General features: G+C 35.8%; 1 protein-coding gene across 1 annotated transcript in view; it reads right to left on the bottom strand.

Annotated features, from left to right (window-relative positions):
- Nucleotides 1-2,807: 2,807 nt before the first annotated feature.
- The window catches only part of LOC144979627 (uncharacterized), a 28,066-nt gene continuing 9,561 nt past the window's right edge, over nt 2,808-21,312 (bottom strand). Inside the window, exons 2-6 of the mRNA XM_078926431.1 lie at nt 17,713-17,839; nt 15,553-15,735; nt 10,948-12,137; nt 8,932-9,015; nt 2,808-5,169 (exon numbers count right to left, since the gene is read on the bottom strand). Coding sequence (XP_078782557.1) covers nt 4,895-5,169; nt 8,932-9,015; nt 10,948-12,137; nt 15,553-15,735; nt 17,713-17,839 — 1,859 coding nt within the window. The 3' untranslated portion in view covers nt 2,808-4,894. The remainder of the gene's footprint in view (nt 5,170-8,931; nt 9,016-10,947; nt 12,138-15,552; nt 15,736-17,712; nt 17,840-21,312) is intronic.

The raw sequence follows: 21,312 nt of genomic DNA, 5'->3' as shown, positions 1-21,312 counted from the left end.
TGAGCACGTTTAGTGGATATTACTCTATATAAAAGCTCACTTTTTTTTTTTCGTTTGTTTATATAAAAGCTCACTTTTTTTTCGTTTGTTTTTTTTATTTTTTAGATTAACTTTCTCGTGACCGTCCTTTTTAACCGAAATGTCATACCTACCCAACAAAGATATGAAAAAGGGTGTATGAAACAGTGACTAACAAAGCATTAAAGGAAAATACAAGAAAAAATAAACATCCCAAAAGGATCAGCTGCCATCTTTTGGGGTGGTATTTTTTCTTGTATTTTTCTCCCTCGCTGTGTCTGGCACTGTTTCATACACTCTTTATCAGATCTTTTCCTTACACAGTGACTGTTGCTTAATTTGTCACTTACGAGTCCTAACCAACACATACATTGTTTTTTTTTAACAGTCAAAATCAAAAGCAATATCTACAAACCATACATAATTTTGCTTCGCTTTACAAAAAATTATTAAGTTCTTATAACTATGATAAAGATTTTGTTCTCTATTAAACACATTGTATTTTAAACATAGCATTTTTTAAAATTTACGACAAACAGTGCATTTTTTCTCCTCTGAGCCGTATGGCTGGTACCGATGTGCACTTATTTGCAGGTCTGATAACCCAATCCTTATTTCATTTTTGTAATGGAAATCTCAAAATATAACGCAAAATATTGTCCATCTCACCAATGTTAAACCAGGCCCATAAGTGGGTTCGGATGTCAGATCTCATATATGTACACGTCGGTTGGTACCGACAAATATTATTGTTTCATTTTTTTCAGTCAGTTTTTGACACGCCTGTCAGATGAAGATTATTGATTTTCTGTTTGGATACGATGTCGACATTATTTTACTGTTGTCAGTTTGGGATTTTAACCAGTTAACTATATATACTCTGGAAAGACATGTATTTAAAATTTTGCCAGAAACTCGTCCTTCAATTATCGATCGATTTAAATGAACCTTATCTTGGCAAATGCTCTCAAACCTGGGACTACATACCTGTATCTTCGTGAATTGGCTATAAAACCCTTTTACTATAAATCGCTTTGAGCAGGTTTAATGGATATTACGCTGTAAATGTTCGAGTTAGAATATGTCTACAAAATACAACTTAGATCTACGATAAGAAAAGGAACGCAAGATTCATACATTTTGTTTGTGTTTAACCTTCTCCTTACCACCTGCATCAAAATCGTCACATTTGTTACGACACAATTTACATTTTTTTTTTTTTTATTCAGATTTATTTTGTACATCACAAACTTTGAAGAATGATCTTTGTTTAATTAATAAGTTGCTTTGTAGAGAGCTTGGTTGTGTTTAAAAAAAACAATTGTTCTGCTAGGTTAGCCTGCCATTTTTTTGGGAAATACTGAAAATGATCGGTAAGGAGAGAGTTAAATAGTAAAAGATCCTATTATATAACTTGTGGCTTTTATTTTCGCATTGGTAATTAGACAGGGTAGTAAATGAATCATTTCCACATCGATGTGAATGTGAAATGTTAGTCGGCCATTTGCTTTAACTGATCCTGGATGAAGTCGATGTTTATTCTCTTATCCCCCTGCCTAGCCAGTAGTGATTGGGTAGATAGGTCTGTTAGACTTGACGGAAAGTAGCAAGCAATTGGTATTATCCGTTTAACGCTATAGAAACAGGGATAAATTCTGTCTCCATGGGCCCTGTGGCTTCTGAATGAGTACTGCATTTGACCTAAAAAAATAGAGTATACTCAAAAATTGAAATATGAACCAGCATTTTTTAAAAAGTTCCTATAGTTGTTTAGCCCTTTTCTCCATCTTATATCCGGCATTAAAGGACTCAGTGGCCAGTCAATTAACGAACAGGAAGTTGCAGAATAGAAACCAAACACAGGTAAATGGATGTAATCACTGGGAGGCGAAAGCTCATGGATTTGACAGGTACATATTATTTGAAATTAAAAGACCTATTTCATTCATTCATGTATACGCGCGAAGTCCCAGGTTTGAGAGATTGTGCCCAGATGAGGGTCAATTAATAAATCGATATTTGAAGGACGAGTTTTCTGGCCAAATTTTTTAATTTGTTTTTTTTTTTTTTTTTCCAGAATACGGCACTGATGTTGTTCTCTCAAGTCTTGGCCTGACCTAATTTTCCTTGACAGGTCACAGGTCAACCACTCGAAGTAGTACAAACAAACAGTGAGTGGTAAACAGGGTGGCAGAAGAATAGTAGTAAGAACAATGTCTCCAGTATTATATTATTTACTCTATTTGCTTACGATATTGTACCAACTTCCGTCAACGGGGTGGAGAGTGGAAGGTCAAAGGTGACAAGCCCCTGACCAACTTTTTATTTTTCCCAATATCGTAAATAACGATATTGTAAACATGTTTTTTACTCATACAATAATGTGCCATAAGTGAAAAAGAGAAATGGGAAAACTTAATTCCTCGCTTAGCATGTTTATAGCGTTTAAGTTTAAATCTAAATTTGGGTACTACCGACGTGCACTTATTTGCAGGTCTGATAACCTAAAATGGTTATGTTCCATTGTTGTAATGGAAATAATCTCTAACCAACACAAAATAATTACCATGACAACAATAGAATAACAAGTCCATAATTACGTCGGCTTATCAGATCTGCAAGTCATGGGAACGCCGGGTACGACAGAAGGTTGAATAAGATGTTGATGTGATTTGAATAAAAAGAAAGTTAAGAGACATTTATTTTGTAATTCAATTTTGACAACTTATAAATGTCATCCGTACAAACATATTAGACGTCTACTATAGACAATAATTTTGTGATAAGAAATATATCAATTATTTTAGATAATGTATTTGAAGCTGCACAGAAAGGGTTGTTTTGGTAACATTTGACACTTTGAAAAACTGAAAGAATTTCGTTTTCATTATTTTCCCTCTCCCCCTCTCCCCCTCTCTGACTGACTCTCTCTCTCTCTCTCTCTCTCTCTCTCTCTGTGTGTGTGTGTGTGTGTGTGTGTGTGTGTGTGTGTGTGTGTGTGTAGGCTGGTCTGTTTCGGGAGGGGGGTGGGGAGTTGAATAATGAAAAATTATCTTTAAAAATGAATATAATCTATATTACCTTTCCATGTGCTCGAGGTCATCGGTCACATTGCAAAGTGTGCCCAAAATGACCCACAAAGTGAAAAGTGTTCACAGTTTGAGAATATCCGACGTCATTATTGGCCGTTTTGCTCAGCATGACTCATGGGAATGTTTACAACTTTCATAAACAAAGCAGCGTGTTTACAACAACAATCATGTGATCGATGTCTAGGTTGGACGAAAACATGAATATAGTCTAGCAGGAACGGGAAAGATTGAATAACATCTCAAAGGGATGACAAAGTTTGCACTAAATTGTCAACTTTGTCGAATCTTTTTTTCTTCTTTCTTTGACTCGTTAAAACGCTATTAAAGCTTGACTTTTAACACCAGCCAAACAGAGCCTGTTTTTTTTGTGTGGGTATTTGATTATTTTTATTATTTAAAGAGAAACGGATGGAAAAGAAATCCTTCAATAATTTTACTTTTTCTAAACTTACAAAATATTGATGTTTTTTATGTTGAATGCCACGAAAATTACCTTTTGGCAAAGCTTCAGAAGAGTTCAATTTGCATTAATAAATGTTCATTTCAATTTGCATTGATAATGTTTCAGTTTGCATTAATAAAATTTCATTTCAATATACATCGATAAAGTTTCAAATTACATTCATAAAGTTCAATTTACACTGATAAATTTTCAATGTACATCAATAGAATTTTTAAAAAGGAGAATAGAATCCTATAAATTTTATATAACCGTATATGGATACATACATATTTTTAAAGCACTACTAGTTAGTTAGTTACACCGTACTCAGGTGTAAAATGAGTACCTGGTCGTTAACAGCGTTGTCTCTGTCGGAAAAAATTGTAATATCGCCTAACAGACAGCATGCCTAGTTCTACATGTAAAATGTTGCTGTTGGTCAGGGACCCCTTGTAAAGCGATTTGAGCACATTAAGTGGATATTGAGCTATATAAAAACTTAAGTTTAAGTTTATTTAGATGTGACTTAGTAAAGAACTCAAGACAAGGAGCCTAGGGGGATAAGAGTGGATGAAATCCGGACAGATATCGACGGATGCAAAGAATGTCAGTAGCCACCACCAGAAATTGGACTAACCGAGACTGTAACGAGATGGGCAGACAACTCCGTTCCTAGATGGACATTACCTATGTCCACATTCAGTGTACGATTCTACTTTAAAGAAACCTTCAGGATCGGAAGACTCTCGCCAAAAATTTACACTCCCGTCGGCGTCTTACGGTTCACGAGGAACGAAGTATAGGCATTAACTCTTTCCGTTCTAAGGCTATAATATTCGCATTTACGTCAGAAAATGGCCGACACCTGATTGAGGCAGCATGAGAATGACAAGCTAAGACAAAGCAACATTCGAATTCGGCGCAAAATCTCAATTAAAATGCTCACCTATGGCCCATTGAATGTTCTGATGAAAGAAATGATTCCATTGGTTCAATTTATAATACTTTTGTAGAAAGTAGAATTGAATTACATTATTGTTTTGCCTTTCAAGACCGGCCGCACTGTGAGGACATTGGCCAGTAGAACAGATTCTGCTCTGACCGCACAGTGCAACTAATGGCGCTGAAAGAGTTAAATCGCCCCAACTAGCGGCTAACCTCTGTGAGGTGTAATGGTAAAACGTCTGACCGGTAATCAAGCAGTCTTAGGTTAGATACCCAGTCGATAACGGCTGATTTTTTGGGGGAGGATAGTTTTTTTTTCCTTGTATTTTTTCTTTCTTGCTTTGTCTTGTACAGCTCCAGACATACTATTTTTTCAGATCACGAGGAACGAAGAGGATCAAGGATGATGATTTGATGATATATCTGCGCCACGAGGACTGAGGCATCGGGTGAAAAAGTCTCTAGAACAGAAACTGTAGATGATTGGATTCGCTACGGAGTTGATAAAGTAGGACCTCAAGAGTATGTTGTGCGCCACCTCAATGGAGCCGCCTTCTCCACTGAGGGACGTTGGATGTGTGACCTTGATTATCATCAGGAGGAGATGGGGGAGGAATGATATGACGTAGATGAGGCTAATGAGGAAAAGCATCAAGGTGGTTCGTCTCGTACCTGTTGGACAACAATGGAAACAGCTCTTGAAAATAACACAATCTAGAGGTGCCCAAATGAATCAATAAAAGATAGCGTAAAATTAAGGGAGAGTAAATAATGACTCTTATAAAAGATACAAAACAAAATAAAAGACGTTTCGGCCTTTTATAATTATAATTTCAAATCTTTTTGATGTGATATTTGACAAATCCAGAAGCATAAAAAAGGGCGGGAGGTGGGGGGGGGGGGGGGGGGGGCGGAGGGTATTTGTCCTAGTGGGTATGGCATTGGATTGGACTTCTATCTAGGAGACCCGGTTAGAGAAACACCACTCTCAGCATCTCGCTTTTATTTTGAGCAAGAGATTGATCTTATAATGCTCACTTTGCGGCGCTCCACAGCAGCTGACACCTGTCTTATCTTAGTCCTTACTCGAAATGGTTCCTATGTTTTTTTAAAATTGCCATGAGGATGGATAGTGAATTGTATTGTCCGTGTATAACTGTTATTAAAGATCATTAAAATGTCATCCTTTATTTTATATAGATAAAAGGCTCCATACACGCACGGTTTTGATAGGCGTCCGAACCACGATCAGGCAAACCGGGGTGAAAACGCAATGTGTGTGGCCAAATACCTGGCCGATAAACCTAGGTACGGTCGATCGCCCGCACAGCCCGCTTTGCATATTTTTCGAGGCGATCGGCGATCGGGGGCGTGGCAGTATAAAAAATTGGACAATTTTTTTCGGATTTTCGCTGTTTTGACGTCAGATTCGTGATCAGCGTCGAATTTACAATAGGTTTGATACCAAGAACTATGTTTTTACTCCAAAAATTGATGAAATTAGAAATAAATTTTAATTAATATTGAGGCTATGTGGCTGACAGAAAAGTGCCCCTCCCTGTTTTGTGATGGATCAAGTGGTATGACTCTCGCTTTCGGATCGGAAGGTTCAGGTTTCGAGACCCGCTCTGAGTGGCGCAGAGTTGAGTCCTTGGAAAAGGCTCTTTACTCACATTCTCTCACCGTACTCAGGTGTAAAATGAGAACATGGCCGTTCGTTGTCTTTGTTGGGAAAAAATGTCACATCGCCTGACAGGCGCCATGTCTCGTCTTTCAAGTCTAATATTGCTGTTGCCTTGGGACCCCTTGTAAAGCGCTTTGAGCACGTGGATATTGCGCCAAATAAATGCTGTGTTATTATTTTTTTTTAATAATATTTTTATAAATGTTGCGCCAGGAAGAGGTAGATGGCAAAAGTTTCGTTCTTGTTCATCGTAAAACTTATAAAGGATTTCATACAAAATAAAAAATAGTTTTCATAATTTTCAATGTAATGATATAATAATATGCCAGTTCTTTTTTTTTTTTTTTCCTCCTCACCCGTTGACGCGACATGACGGTCGACCTTGACACAGACATTTGGGATTGGCAGATGCCAAAAAGCCTTGGAATGGGGTGGGCATTGTAACCTTGAATTATAATCTACAAACAACGCCCCCCCCCCCCCCCCCAAAAAAAAAAAAAAAAAAAAAAAAAAAGAAAAGAGCTGTGTGCGTGTGTGTGGTGTGGTGGTGGTGGTGGGGGGGGGGGGGGGGGGGTGCGAATGCGAGTAGTCCCGAGGAGTACCCGTTTAACCTGCCACGGGAACACTGTCGATTTGTTTTATAAATAATAATAATAATAATAATAATAATAATAATAATAATAATAATAATAATAATAATAATAATGATAATAATAATAATAATATAATAGTAATAATAATAATAATAATAATAATAATAATAATAATATAATAATAATAATAATAATAATAATAATAATAATAATAATAATAATAATAATAATAATAATAATAATAATAATAATAATAATAATGACGATAAATAAAAAATCTTTATTGTCCACAAAATGGAAAAATTTCCGTGGTCTACGTTGCTTTTAAACTTAAATCGGATTGCAAATGTATTGATGTTATGCGTATTGGAAAAATACTCACGACATCTCCATCGGGGTATAACATATTAACACACAAAACTGCAAACGCGAACGTTCATTGTCTGATTGATATAACTTAGTGATAAGTTAATTATAAAATGCTGTCTAAAAGCAATAACAACGGGTTGACTAACGTCAAATTCATTCCTTCTATTGATGCTCTGTGTTAAATTAAAATACTCACAAAGTCCGCCAGCCATAAATATCACTCCAGCCCAAAGATCTACATGGAACCTTGAACGTTATAGTCTGATATATTTTAATGAGAACTAATCATAAAAATGGGTGTCAAAAAACAATAACAATGAGATGAGTGACGTTAATTTGGTTCCTTCTATAAATATCCAAGAACTTTACTCACTCCATCCGCTCTCTCCTCCTTCAATACATATGAATCTATTCTCTCATCACTTTTTTGTGCGGCTATGCATGTGATCTTGTGAAATGACACTCGCCTTTGGATCGGACGGTACTGGATTCGAGTCCCGCTCTGAGTGGCGCATAATTGAGTCCTTGGAAAAGGCTCTTTACTCGCATTCTCTCACCTTGTTCACTGTTAAAATGAGTACCTCGCTGTTTACAGCGTCGTCTCTGTCGGGAAACAATTGCAATATCGCTTAACAGTCATGTCTCGTCTAACATGTTTTTATGTTGGCCAAAGACCCTTATAAAGTGATTTGAGCACCTTTATTGAATATAGCGGTATATATAGCGCAAGTAAATTTTTCTCTCTTTCTCTTTCTCTCTCTCCCTCTCTCTTTCTCTCTCTCTCTCTCTCTTCTCTCTCTCTCTCTCTCTCTCTCTCTCTCTCTCTCTCTCTCTCTCTCTCTCTCTCTCTCTCGACATGTTAGATTATTATAGCTATTGCTACATATGATGCGAATATCTTGGACGGTTATTGATGCTATGAGTTTAGGTAAAATGCTCGCAACATCCACCAGTCGGAAATAACGTACCGTCATACAAAACTACGAGTAACCTTGAACGTTAAAAGTCTGATTGATATAATTTAGTGAGAACTAATTACCAAAATGACTGCCTTAATACAATAACAAAGAGTGGAATGATGTCAATTTCGTTCCTTCAACAGTCTAATTGATATAATTTAGTGAGAAGTAATCACTATTGTGGCAAGACGAAAGATAGAATAACAGACAGTAACTGGGATCGGTTCTGTCGGCCACATAGCCTCACTATTAATTAAAATTTATTTCTAATTTCACCAATTTTTGGAGTAAACACACAGTTCTTAGTATCAAACCTATTGTAAATTTGACGCTGATCACGAATCCGACGTGAAAACAGCGAAAATCCGAAAAAAATTGTCCACTTTTTTATACTGCCACGCCCCCGATCGCCGATCGCCTAAAAAAAATATCTCCCCGTATGTGGGCAAAAATCATCTGCGATAAACGCAGGGATGGGGTCAAAGCGATAGGTCATCCGTCCCGCTACCAGCGGATGTCGGCGTCTATGGGGGGCTTAAGGTATAATATCAGTATGACTAGACACGTGATTGGACTAAACACGTCGCTATATATACGTTTGTTTAATACCTAAATCGCCCAAGTATCGGGTAGCATGTGTGGTGTAATAGTAACACGTCTAACTAGTAATCAAGAGGTCTGATGTTCGATACCCAGTCGAGGCAGACTGATTTTGGGATGCTATTTTTATCCATGAATTTTTCTTTCTTCCTTTTTTATGGCAGTGTTTAATATACTTTTTTTTCAGATTTATATCTTACACTAGTGACAAAATGTCTTCCTCCCTTACCATGGGGGTCAGAAATTGATAATTTCTTCAGATCTCGGAATCTTTTGAAAGAGGAGTGGCGCCTCATACGTCCATGGGAAGAACCTGAATTGAGATAAAAGGAATGGATTTCACATTGATATTGATTTTTATGGAAACACCATTGCCAATGCATTTCACAATGCTATATATTATTATTTTCGAAAAAGCTGTGGAGTAACCTTTGTGTAACGGTAATTCGTCTGACAGGTAATCAAGAGGCTTTGGGTTCGATTCCCCGTAAAGGCCAGCTGATATTTTTTCTTTGCCTTTTTCATACACCTCTTGTTAGTTTTTTTAAAAAACATTTCGACCATCAATGCCTGCTCTCACACTTTTCACCCCCCCCCCCCCCCCGCCCCTCCCCATCGGGCTATATGAATCTACATTATCATATCATATAATTCAGTAAAAATCGGCGTCCTTTCTTCTACTATCATTCCTATGACATTTTTGTCACTGTCTAAAGCCAGGTACTGACTCGAGTGGGGTAATTTGTGTATAACAAACATAACGCAAGGTCCAAATTTTGCATTGTTTTGCCCACCATCTTAATCTTGTATAAAGTAGGGTGAAACAGATTATGTCAAAAAGTTTTAAAATAAAACGATCAGAAATAAGATATTTCTATTGTTATTGATTTACGGATTTACCATTTTCAATAAATGAAGTCATATATTCTAAATTCAATCCATGATAAAAGTTTTTGATTTTGGATACAATTTTTGACAACTTGTTCACCTAAAATGGTGGGTACTATTGAGGTGAAACATTTCGTTAACTGGAAAAAATCCCTAACATTTCGCATTTTTTGACCATTTTAGATTTAAAGTCGTTCCTTGCTTCTAATTGGATTCACTAGTGTGATGTCATGTCGCCCAGCAAAGGCGAGCAGCCAGGTTCTAAACAAAGAAAATGGGTACTTTTTATTCTTCATGCTGGCTAGAACTTTTCATATGTCATATGATCAGAATGTATAAAAGTCAAAACATGATCATATTTATACTGTTTTTCTCCTCTGGATACACTTGTATGCTCGTCGGATAAATAATTCATAAGGGCGTCGGCCATTGTTCCGATAGTTTAGAGCCAGTTACTAAGTTACCATGCGTCATTACGAGGGAAGTGATGTCATGACTTTTGAAGCGTATTTTTGACAACTTGTTCACCGCATTGGTCCTATTGAGTAGAAGAAACATTTCGTTAACAGGAAAAAATTCCTAACATTTCGCATTTTTGACTATTGTAGATTTTAAGTCGTTTCCTTGCCTCTAAATCCCACTATTCAGGAAATGGGTGACATATGTTGCGTCAGAAAAAAAACCTGCAACTGAGTGGATTGCATTTAACGTAATTTTATTACTCGTTTCCATAAACGGACTTCCTGTTGCACGAGGGACGGAATCTCATTTAGATGGTTAAGCTTATTGAAATCTTTCGTCGCTTGTGGATGCGTTAGTTGGGTGTGTCGAGGGTGGGAGGATTTACAAATAACGATGACCATCATCATCGTCATTATCATCATCATCATCATCATCATCATCATCATCATCATCATCATCATCATCATCATCATTAGCATCATTATCATCGTCATCATCGTCATCATCATCATCCGCATTATCATCATCATCATCATCATCATTCTCATCATCATCCACATTATGATGATGATGATGATGATGATGATGATCATCATCATCATCATCATCATCATCATCATCATCATCATCATCATCATCATTATCATCATCATCATCATCATCATCATCATCATCATTATCATCATCATTAACATCACCATCATTATTACCATCACCACGCACCCTACCACCCACCAGAATCACATTATCAACAAAGATTAGAAATATACATACATATATATATATATATATATATATATATGTGTGTGTGTGTGTGTGTGTGTGTGTGTGTTGTGTGTGTGTGTGTGTGAGAGAGAGAGAGAGAGATTTGACATTTATATATATGATAGATTACCTCGATTTTTAATCATTCGTCTTCGCCTCGAGTCCCCTTCATCGTCAGAAGTTACCTTCCTTTTTGTAGGTTCTCTTCTGTACTTGCCTCCCTTTACCCTTCTTCCTACGTCACTATTGCTACGGAACAATTCTTCCGCTCGGCCAGGAATAATTGCCGTCGATGATTGGGTCGTCATCATTGTCGTGCTCCATCTCAATTTTTCCTGAGATCCAGTTTCTCCAAAGCCAGAATCCCCGTCATGGTGAGCCAGGGGCAGTTTCAGTCTCTCAAGAATGTTGTTGTTGTTACTACACTCTATGGGTGATGCTGACTTCGGGTTGTTTCCCTTTGAATTACACTGCGGGGCACCGGCATTTTCACAAGAAGTTTTCGCGTCTTTGCTGTTGATTAATGAAGAGTTTTGAGTTTTAGATTTTTGATTATCTTCATTTTCTTCAATGTCGGTTACATTTTTAAATCCAGACAAATTACAAGAAATGATTTCTTCTTTGATATTTGCACCATTGGTACATAGTTTATCGTTGCTCTCTATTTTTAAAGAGTTCTTAGCGATGATAGAGTCATTTAATGTTTGCTCGTCGAGTTGTTCTAAATTGCAAGGTGAATTTTTCTTTTCAGAGTTATTGGGCTTGCTATGGTTTTGCTTGTAATGCGCATTTGATGTTTTAGACAGAGATGATTTTATTAGAGGTCTGTAATCAAACATCTGCTGATCTATCGGCGTCTCTGGGGGTGAAACGGTTGTATTGCTGCTGAGTTCAATTTCCACGAATTTGCCATTAGAATTCCTATTGTTGCTTTGCTCAGAACTTGCACTCTTAACGTCTTTTCGGAATCTGTTATGAAACCGTTTGGGAAACGATGTTTTCAAATCGGGTGTATCACAGACTTTGTCATCAATGACAATCTTAGGGTTCAAAGGTCGATTTTTGTCTATGGCTACCGTTTCCGGACTAGATGAGTCCTGACTAGAGTGGGTGGAAGGATCCGACACAGGGGTTGAACTTATATGGCCGTTGATTGGTTGGATGACACTGCTTCGCCTCGCTCTGACTCTTCTTAGGTGGGCTTGCCGGAAGATAGTGCGTCCGATGAAGAAGTATAGAATTGAAATAATGATAGCTCCAACGACGAACAGAAGCATCTGGAAACTGTTGTACAACAAAGGCACTGCTGTATCGATGAATCTGTATGGATTTGACATAAATGCAATAAAATGCAACTTAAATAATATTCTTTCAAAGACTAGGATACAATATTTAAAAATATTAGTTTGTTGACAGTTTATAAGACTTATAAAATACTAGGTATTATACACAAAATATTGTTATATCGTCGCCAAGGCATTCCATGAAGATAAATAATCCATCAAACAAGATGTCCGATGTCAACAACGCTACTACCACATTATCTGTTTCGTTTGTAGTGTTTCATTCATCCTGTTTTGTTGATAAAGGGGAAACCCGAAACGTCCATTGTATCTGTTTTAGTATATTAAATTGAAGCTTGCATTCAATTTCACATTGTTATTTATTTCTTTTGAAGAGCACACGTTGCCTATTTCAAATTTGGTGTCCTCTGTGAAGCTAACTTTAGGTAATAAACATTAGAGAATGATGGAAAATGGACAACGAGACAATCAATATTATCGTCCTAACCTCCTCTCTCTCTCTCTCTCTCTCTCTCTCTCTCTCTCTCTCTTTCTCTCTCTCTCACACACACACACTCTCTCTCTCTCTCTCACACACACACACACTCTCTCTCTCACACACACTCTCTCTCTCTCTCTCTCTCTCTCTCTTTCTTTCTTTCTTAATCTCTTTCTCTTACCCATAGTTTTAACCACTTTATGAATACTAATGATTTTGATTTAGTTCAAAAGTGAGAAATGAAAAGCGACTCATAAAATTAACCATATCAAAAGTCTGCAATTTACAAACGGGTTGTTTCCCTTTCATTTTTGTGTCGAGCTTAGAACTGAATAAGAAAAGAAAGAGATAGCGAAGGATAACAAAACAGAAGTGGAGATGGGTACAGAAACAACAAAGTTGAGACACACACAGACACACACACACACACACACACACACACACACACACACACACAATGAGAGAGAGGGGTAGAGGTAGATAGATAGATAGATAGATAGATAGATAGATAGAGAGAGAGAGAGAGAGAGAGAGAGAGAGAGAGAGAGAAAGAGAGAGAATGAGTTTGTGAGTGAGACAGAGGGCGTGTGTGTATATATATATAATATAAACCACGAAATAAAATATTTGAATAACTATTGATTTGATGCCTAAAGTAAAAGGCATGAAACAGATATGTAAGAGTCAATAGTCATTCAAATATTTTTTATGGATAATATATATATATATATATATATATATATATATATATATATATAACATATATATATATATATATATATATATATATATATGTGTGTGTGTGTGTGTGTGTGTTCGTGTAACACACACACACACACACAGAGAGAGAGAGAGAGAGAGAGAGAGAGAGAGAGAGGGGTGGGGGGAAGACAGAGAGAGTAAAATTTACTCTTATTTAATAAGAATACGAAAGTTCTGGTGAATCAAAGGGAGAAATTTTGATACCTTCCCCCTGCGTATTATAAAATGTAAACAATACCATGAAGTTGGTAAAAGTCTACTTGCTGTTGATTAAATCAATGTGTATGCATGCTTGAGAAAGTCCCGTAACATTCTCGTTACCGTAAGCGGTAGTTTCCTATCCGATGAAAACTTGAGTTAGTGATATTACCTATACTTCAAACCTTACAAGTATCTTGACTTTCATTATAAAGGACATCGTTACGTTACAAATGGCGCCAATTTTACGTAAGGCCGGCAGACCTGCTTACTACTTCGAAAATTTCGTAGAATTAAGAATTTCGGGGTCCTAATTGACACTTATATTATAAAGATTTTTAATTAAATACCCTTTTTGAAAACGAAGTTTTGTTGCCAGAGATAATATGTAACGGATTTTAACCCCCTCCTTGCCAGCTATTGGAAAATCGTCACATTTGTTACGATGCAACCGTCAATTTTCCCATCCAGATTTTATTTCGTTTTGCTATAGCTATAAAAAACTTGACATTCTGTAATAGAGCCCACTTCGGCGAACAATATTATGTATAGAGTCTTATTTTGGTATTCTGTTTGAGTAAGAAATATCTTTTTTGTGTTGGGTGGGTGTAAAGTTTGGGGAAAATTCTGAAAAAGGCTGGTAAGGAAAGGGCTAAAGCATTTAATATATTTTAAGAGAAATGGGTAATTTTAAAGGGTAGTTATAAAGTCTACTATGCTATTACCCCTGAAACTACGAATTTTTCCAATTCCTAGTAGGCAGGTCTACGCTGGTGAACTTCAGAAACCGACAAAACAAATTCACGGGTTGAGTCTCGCTGAGGGCGGCACAATAATAACTCCTTGAATTGACTCTTTTCTCACATCTCTCATAATTTTCACACGTTATGTGAGTACCTGAGAGGGTGTCGATAGCTCAGCTGGTAGAGCACTCTCCTCAAACGCAAAAGAACCGAGATCTATCCCGGGTGAAGTCGAGATTTTTTTTCTGACACCCCCCCCCCCAACCCCCTCTCCCGCTCCAGGTCCACCTAGTAGTGATTGAGTAGCTTGGTCTGCTAGAACTCGCGGAAAGTACTTTGCATTAGTCTAGCGTTCAAACCAAAGGGTTGCAGGTAACTGCTCTTATTCGTTTCACGTTAAAGAAACCAGGTTAAATTCCGGCTGCAAATGGGCTATTTAAGACATTAATAGGTCACTTAAAATCCAGATAAACGTCAGATAAAAACAAGAAATGAATTGAGTAGGAAAATGCCAGAAGACAACAGAGAATAAAAACTTCGCGTCGGCGATGAAGTCTCGAACCCGCGACCTTACCGGTACGACAACTCCGCGCGGCGGGGGAGATCGTGACTCTACCGTATGAACTATCCACGACCCCCAAAAAAGTCGCTTCAAACCTTGGTCTAACTAGAGCCTTCTCTCCCCGACTTCTTGACATAGACGTCAGAGAAGTTCTTGGGGACAGACGTGCCAAATATTTCTCTGTCGTTTGTTTGGATCTGAAGTGATGCATAAATGTGTTTTTTTTTCTTCTCTTTTTGTTATTGGCAGAAGAAGGGGTTTGAGCCCGAAACGTTCCGTGCTTGGTATTTATTTTGTTCTTTTTCGAAGTTGATATATTAATTTTTGTTCATTACTTTATTACAGTCCACAGTTTCTAGCAGCTTAGTATTACTTTGACTACATTTAAGCTATCATGGGGCTCGTGGAATTGTGGTATGGCACTCGCTTTCGGATCGGAAGGTCCTGGGTTCGAGCCTCGCTCGGCGCTTAGTTGAGTCCTTGGAAAAGGCTCTTTACGCACATTCTCTCACCGTACTCAGGTGTAAAATGAGTACCTGGTCTTTAACAGCGTTGTCTCTGTCCGAAAAAATTGCAATATCGCCTACTTGTTACGTGTTGCTGTTGGTCATATACCCTTTGTAAAGCGCTTTCAGCACGTTTAGTGGATATTGCGCTCAAGATTAAGTTATTATGCATATTGACTTACTGATCGCTAATTGAACAGTCTGTTCCATTGACGAAATCCCATCGAGTGGGGATTGATCGACTGCCAAAAATAGCTGCAGATGGAAGGGAGAGAACTGCTGATATACATGAGCAAATAATCACGATAGTGTAAGCCCCACGTGGAGTTATCTGATCTTTGAAGGGAGAGCAGATCCTTTTGTACCTGTAGAGGGAAAACGTAAATAAGTAAGAAGAATGATAAGTTTATATTCATATGTCATCATTAACCAAGAATAATCATGGCCGCAGTCGTATTGTAAGTCTTTAGTGTTTCATTCATCGCGTTTTGTTGACAAAGGAGGGAAAGGGGCAGCGTGGCTCAGTGGTACGGTCTTTGCTTCTTACCCGAAAGGTATCGAGTTCAAATACACGCTGCACTATGTGGCCTTGAGCAACTCACCTCACTCTAGCTAAGTTTGCGGCGCTGAACTGCGGCTCACGCCTGGGGTTCTCCATTCTTCCCTTGCGGTAGCCCTAAAAACAAATTTCCCCTTTGGGATTAATAAATGGATTTTTTAAAACCCGAAACAGCCACAACGCTTTCGCTAATTAAATTGAAGCTTCTATTTCGTTTTGACTATTGTTATTTACTCCTTTCTCCAAGGCAAGGCGAGATATAAATAGAACCAAAGTGACATTCTTATAGTTATTTATTTATTTATTCACCTATTTATCTTTTATTTTTCTGTCTATGTATTACTTATATTCATATTTATTGTTTATCTATTTAATTATTTTGGTAGTTTCCTTATACCTGTATTGATTTGAAATTATATGTAATGTAAATGCAAGTAACATATTGGCAATAGTCTTCAAAAGTCGTAACGTCACTTCCTTCCTAATGACGTATGGTAACTTAGTAACACTGGCTCTAAACTATCGGAACAATGGCAGACGCCGTATGAAATATTTCTCCGGCGAGCTTAAACGCGTATCCAGAGGAAAAAAAACCCCATCAATTTGATCATGTTTTGACTTTTACACATTCTGGTCACAAGGCATATGAAAAGGGAATGAAAAGTTCTAGCCAGCATGAAGAATAAATAGTAATGATTTTCTTTGTTTAGAACCAAGATGGCCGCCGTTGCCGGGCGCGTGACATAGACTACTGAATCCAATTGTCTTAAATACATCTTTTTTAGTTTTTTTAATAATAGAGATTGAGGCGGAAGGACACATTTATTCACACGCGTACTCTATTGAATCAAATAGAAGGGGAGGGGGGCGGGTTAATAGAAAGGGGAGGAGGGTGTGCACCTCGGCCTAATTGCTATATAGAAGGGGGGGGGGGTGGGCTCAATTTGACCAATCCACAGGCGTTGGAGGGGGGGGGGGGGCGCATTTTGGGCATTTTTAATGGGGGATGATCTATATTACCCTTTCCGTGTTTTCGGGGTCATTGGTCACATTGGAATATTATGTGCTCAAAGTGACCCACATAGTAAAACGTGTTCACAGCTTTTGAAATATCTAACATCATGATTGGTCATTGTGTTCAGCTAGATCTGAAACTTTCATGAACAGAGCAGCGTGTATACATTTATTTATAGATATTCAATCTTTGGACAGCAACAAATCATGTGTTCAATGACTTGGTTGGACGAAAACCTGAATATAGATCGCTCCCAATACTCTTCACCAGTCGTAACGTCACTTCCTTCCTAATGACGCATGGTAACTTAGTAACACTGGCTCTAAACTATCGGAACAATGGCGGACGCCCGTATGAAATATTTCTCCAGCGAGCATAAAAGCGTATCCAGAGGAAAAAAAACATAAATTTGATCATATTTTGACTTTTACACATTTTGATCACAAGGCATTTGAAAAGTTCTAGCCAGCATGAAAAATAAAAAATATGATTTTCTTTGTTTAGAACCAAGATGGCCACCGTTGCCGGGCGGCGTGACATCAGACTACTGAAACCAATTAGGCAAGGGGAAATGTGACAGCTTTGAGAGTATCTTTTTCACCGGCATATTTTGTGAACTGAAATTTAATAGAAGGGGGGGGGGGCGATTAAGCTGGTGTGTGTGTGTGTGTGGAAAGGGGGGGGGGGGGGCGCAACATTTTTGAAAAGAAAAATATAAACGGGGGCCCGCCTAGTAGGTGCAGTAGAATAACATCTAAAATATCTCACCTATCAACGGCAACTACAACAAGGGTAACACCCGAGGCCATTGTACAGAACAGGTTGACAGTTCGAACCACTTTACATACAGGATTACTTCCAAATGTGTAGTTTTGACTCATGTCAGCTATTTCACCTGGGAATTTAAACACACAACGCATCAAAATAAAAGTAGAAGTTAATAATAATCATAATGATAATTATGATAATGATGTTGATGTTGTTGATGATGATGATGATGATGATGATGATGATGATGATGATGATGATGATGATAATAATATAATAATAATAATAATAATAATAATAATAATAATAATAATAATAATAATAATAATAATAATAATAATATACTTTGTCATCCAAAAAAAAGGACATTATTGTAAAGACGTATAAAATTCCGGCAACGATACATACCTAAACATAATATAAATAAATATTTTTGCTAGAAGTAAAACTACATAATAGGTATAGTAGAATAATATTTTTAATATAAGAACAATTACATAGTATAAATTACATGGGAAGTACAGATTATATAATTGTAAAGATGCAGATATCTAGTAAAATATTTGTTTTGTTAACTTATAAGCAAATAAATTTAGTAAAAGGCTAAGTAGTATATACAGTATAATAGCATTGTAAATTACTGAGACAAATTACATGGTATAAATTACATGGCACGTATAGATTATATAGGTAATTGTAAAGATGTATTGATCAATTATATAAATTGATGTTAAAATGTATTGGTATGGAGTCATTTTAAAGAAGAAGATTCAAAATTAAAACAGACGAAGACCAAAATTTGTAAATTATTTTCCTCATTAAAAGATAATGTGATGTTGCTACTCGGAGCTCGAAGAAATAAATAACAATGTGAAATTGAATGTAAGCTTCAATTTAATTACAAGAACAAATGAAATGGACGTTTCGGGTTTCCCCTTTATCAACAAACAGGATGAATGAAACACTACAGATAAATGAGATAATGTTGTAGTGGCGTTGTTAAGATGGATAATCCATTGGTTTATACCACTTGAAAGTTTGTTTATTCTTTATTTCTGCATAGTTTGGTATACAGATAAATAATATTATATTTTAACTCACTCAACCCGGAAAAGTAGAAAACGGTAGGGGATGCCAAAGCCGGTGATCGTAAAATACTAACGAAAGAGTGAAAATGGAGAAGCTTCGTATGGGAACAAAACAGAATAAAACTATCTATGTACATGCTCATTTTTATACATTTTTTTATCAATTTTATAAAGTAGCAATGATAGTTGAATAAAACTATCTATGTACATGCTCAATCTTAATACAATTTTTTTTTTCAATTTTGAAAATTAGCAATATTAGTTGAATAAAACGATGTATATGCTCATTTTTAATACTTTTTTTTCAATTTTGAAAAGCAGCAAAAAATCTCTAGGATTAAGTGAGTTAAGGTAAGTAGGAGATCTGATTTTCATTTACCAAAACTGTTTGAAATAGAAGATGTTAAAATTGAAAACATAAAATTTAAGCAGGTTTTATTTAAAACCGACGTTCACTTATTGCAGGTCTGATAACCCAATTCAATATGGGCCCATAGTTGTAATGGAAATCTCAACAAAAAATGACACAAAATATTGTCCAAAACAGCAATGTTAAACTAAGTCCTTAATAGCGTTCGGATATCAGACCTGCATATTTGTACACGTCGCTTAAAATCTTGTTTTAGTTTTAATATCATACAAACGGTTTTGACTTAAGGTGTAGCTAACTGCTCCCATTTAAAGAGTAAATCAAAATATTTTCGCAACATTTTAAAAACTAATAAGAAAACAACAACAACAACAAAAAAGACACGTTGTGCGAAAATTCAAAAGAGAAACAATATTCAATTACTTTAAAATTGATTTTAACCAGGCTAATTATCTCCCTCGTGCCGTTGAAATTGTGAATAACGAGATAGAAATGAATGATAAAGGCCATGTCAGCCTCAAACAACTCCCCTCCTTCTCAATGTGTGCTTCTATATTATTGACACATTTCATGTGTAAATAACTTCAGAGCTATTTAAGGTATTATAAAACATAGTTTTGCCATATGTGCAGAATCTATTCAAGTTTTGATTGATATAAGTTCTTAAAATGTGAGCCCTTTGGTAGCTGAGCTATGACGTCATCAGTAGAAAAGGGTAATTTTGACATAAATTGTATTTTATTTTGTCTTTGTACGAAATGATTCTCGAAAGTTTATTTCATTTAACCTGTCAATCTGAGGATAACAACTTGGGAACATGCGATCACAAGTACAATATCAGAAAAATCTTTAATAAATTTGAATTCCTATGTTGGAAACCAAATTGATGTCGTGGCAGCTGTTCTTGAGTTATTCAAACCTGATGTGTGCCAATGATTAAAAACAAGCACACTGTAAATTATGATTTATGTCATAATTACCCTTTTCTACTCATGGCATCATAACTCAGCTACCAAATGGCGCACAATGTTAAAACTTATATCAATCAAAACATAAATGAATTCTGCTCCTACAGCAAAAAAAAAAAACGTTTGATGAAATCATACATAGCTTTAGAGTTATTCAAACCTGAAAGGTGTCAATAAAAAAAAAGCACACTGTATATATGCATTCAATCAGCACACTAAATTGAATAATCAAGAAGGACGAAGGGCTGAAGAAGGCGAAAAATAAGTCGAAAAAGAAGGAAAGGAAGAATACCTCAGTTTTTATCTAGTGCTTTTGGCTTAGCGCATGCCTCTTGGCTCCTGGAGGGGCATAGGGCCTGGTTTAGCTGCCACAAATTTGGTCAACTATTAAACATTATAATCATATAATCAATACTCAATATAAAATAATTGGAATCGTAATACTTACATAATTGTATATAAATACTAATGTAATGATAATCTATAATAATAATAATAATTATATATATGAAATATAATAATAATAATAATATATAATGATAATGTAATAATAATAATAATAATAATAATAATAATAATAATATAATAATAATATAATGGTGATAATGGTGATAATAATAATAATAATAATAATAATAATAATAATAATAATAATAATAATAATAGATAATGTAAAAATAATAATAATGTAATAATAATAATAATAATAATAATAATAATAATAATAATAATAATAATAATGATAATAATAATAATAATAATAATAATAATAATAATAATAATAATAATAATAATAATAATAATAATGGTGATAATATAATAATAATAATAATAATAATAATATAATAATAATAATATAAATAATAATAATAATAATAATAATAATAATAATAATAATAATAATAATAATAATAATATAATAATAATAATAATAATAATAATAATAATAATAATAATAATATATAATATAATAATAATAATAAATAATAATAATAAAAATAAATATGGCTGCGCAGTCTCTATGGACGCTTGCCGTGAATTTGTGCGTCACTTCGAGTTTGTCAGTCTGATTCTATTATTCGTTTAGTAATCTGCCTCCATAAATCTTTGTCTAGTGCAAGTGTTCTTAGCTTCAGAATGTCATCATGTGTGTTAAGGTGCTGAGGCAGTCGGA

The sequence above is a fragment of the Berghia stephanieae genome, chromosome 9 (genome assembly GCF_034508935.2).
Source record: "Berghia stephanieae isolate SIO BIC M18660-M18661 chromosome 9, UCSD_Bste_1.3, whole genome shotgun sequence".
NCBI lineage: Eukaryota > Metazoa > Mollusca > Gastropoda > Nudibranchia > Aeolidiidae > Berghia > Berghia stephanieae.
Note: the sequence above shows the minus strand (reverse complement) of the source record. Positions and strands in the feature narration are given on the sequence as shown.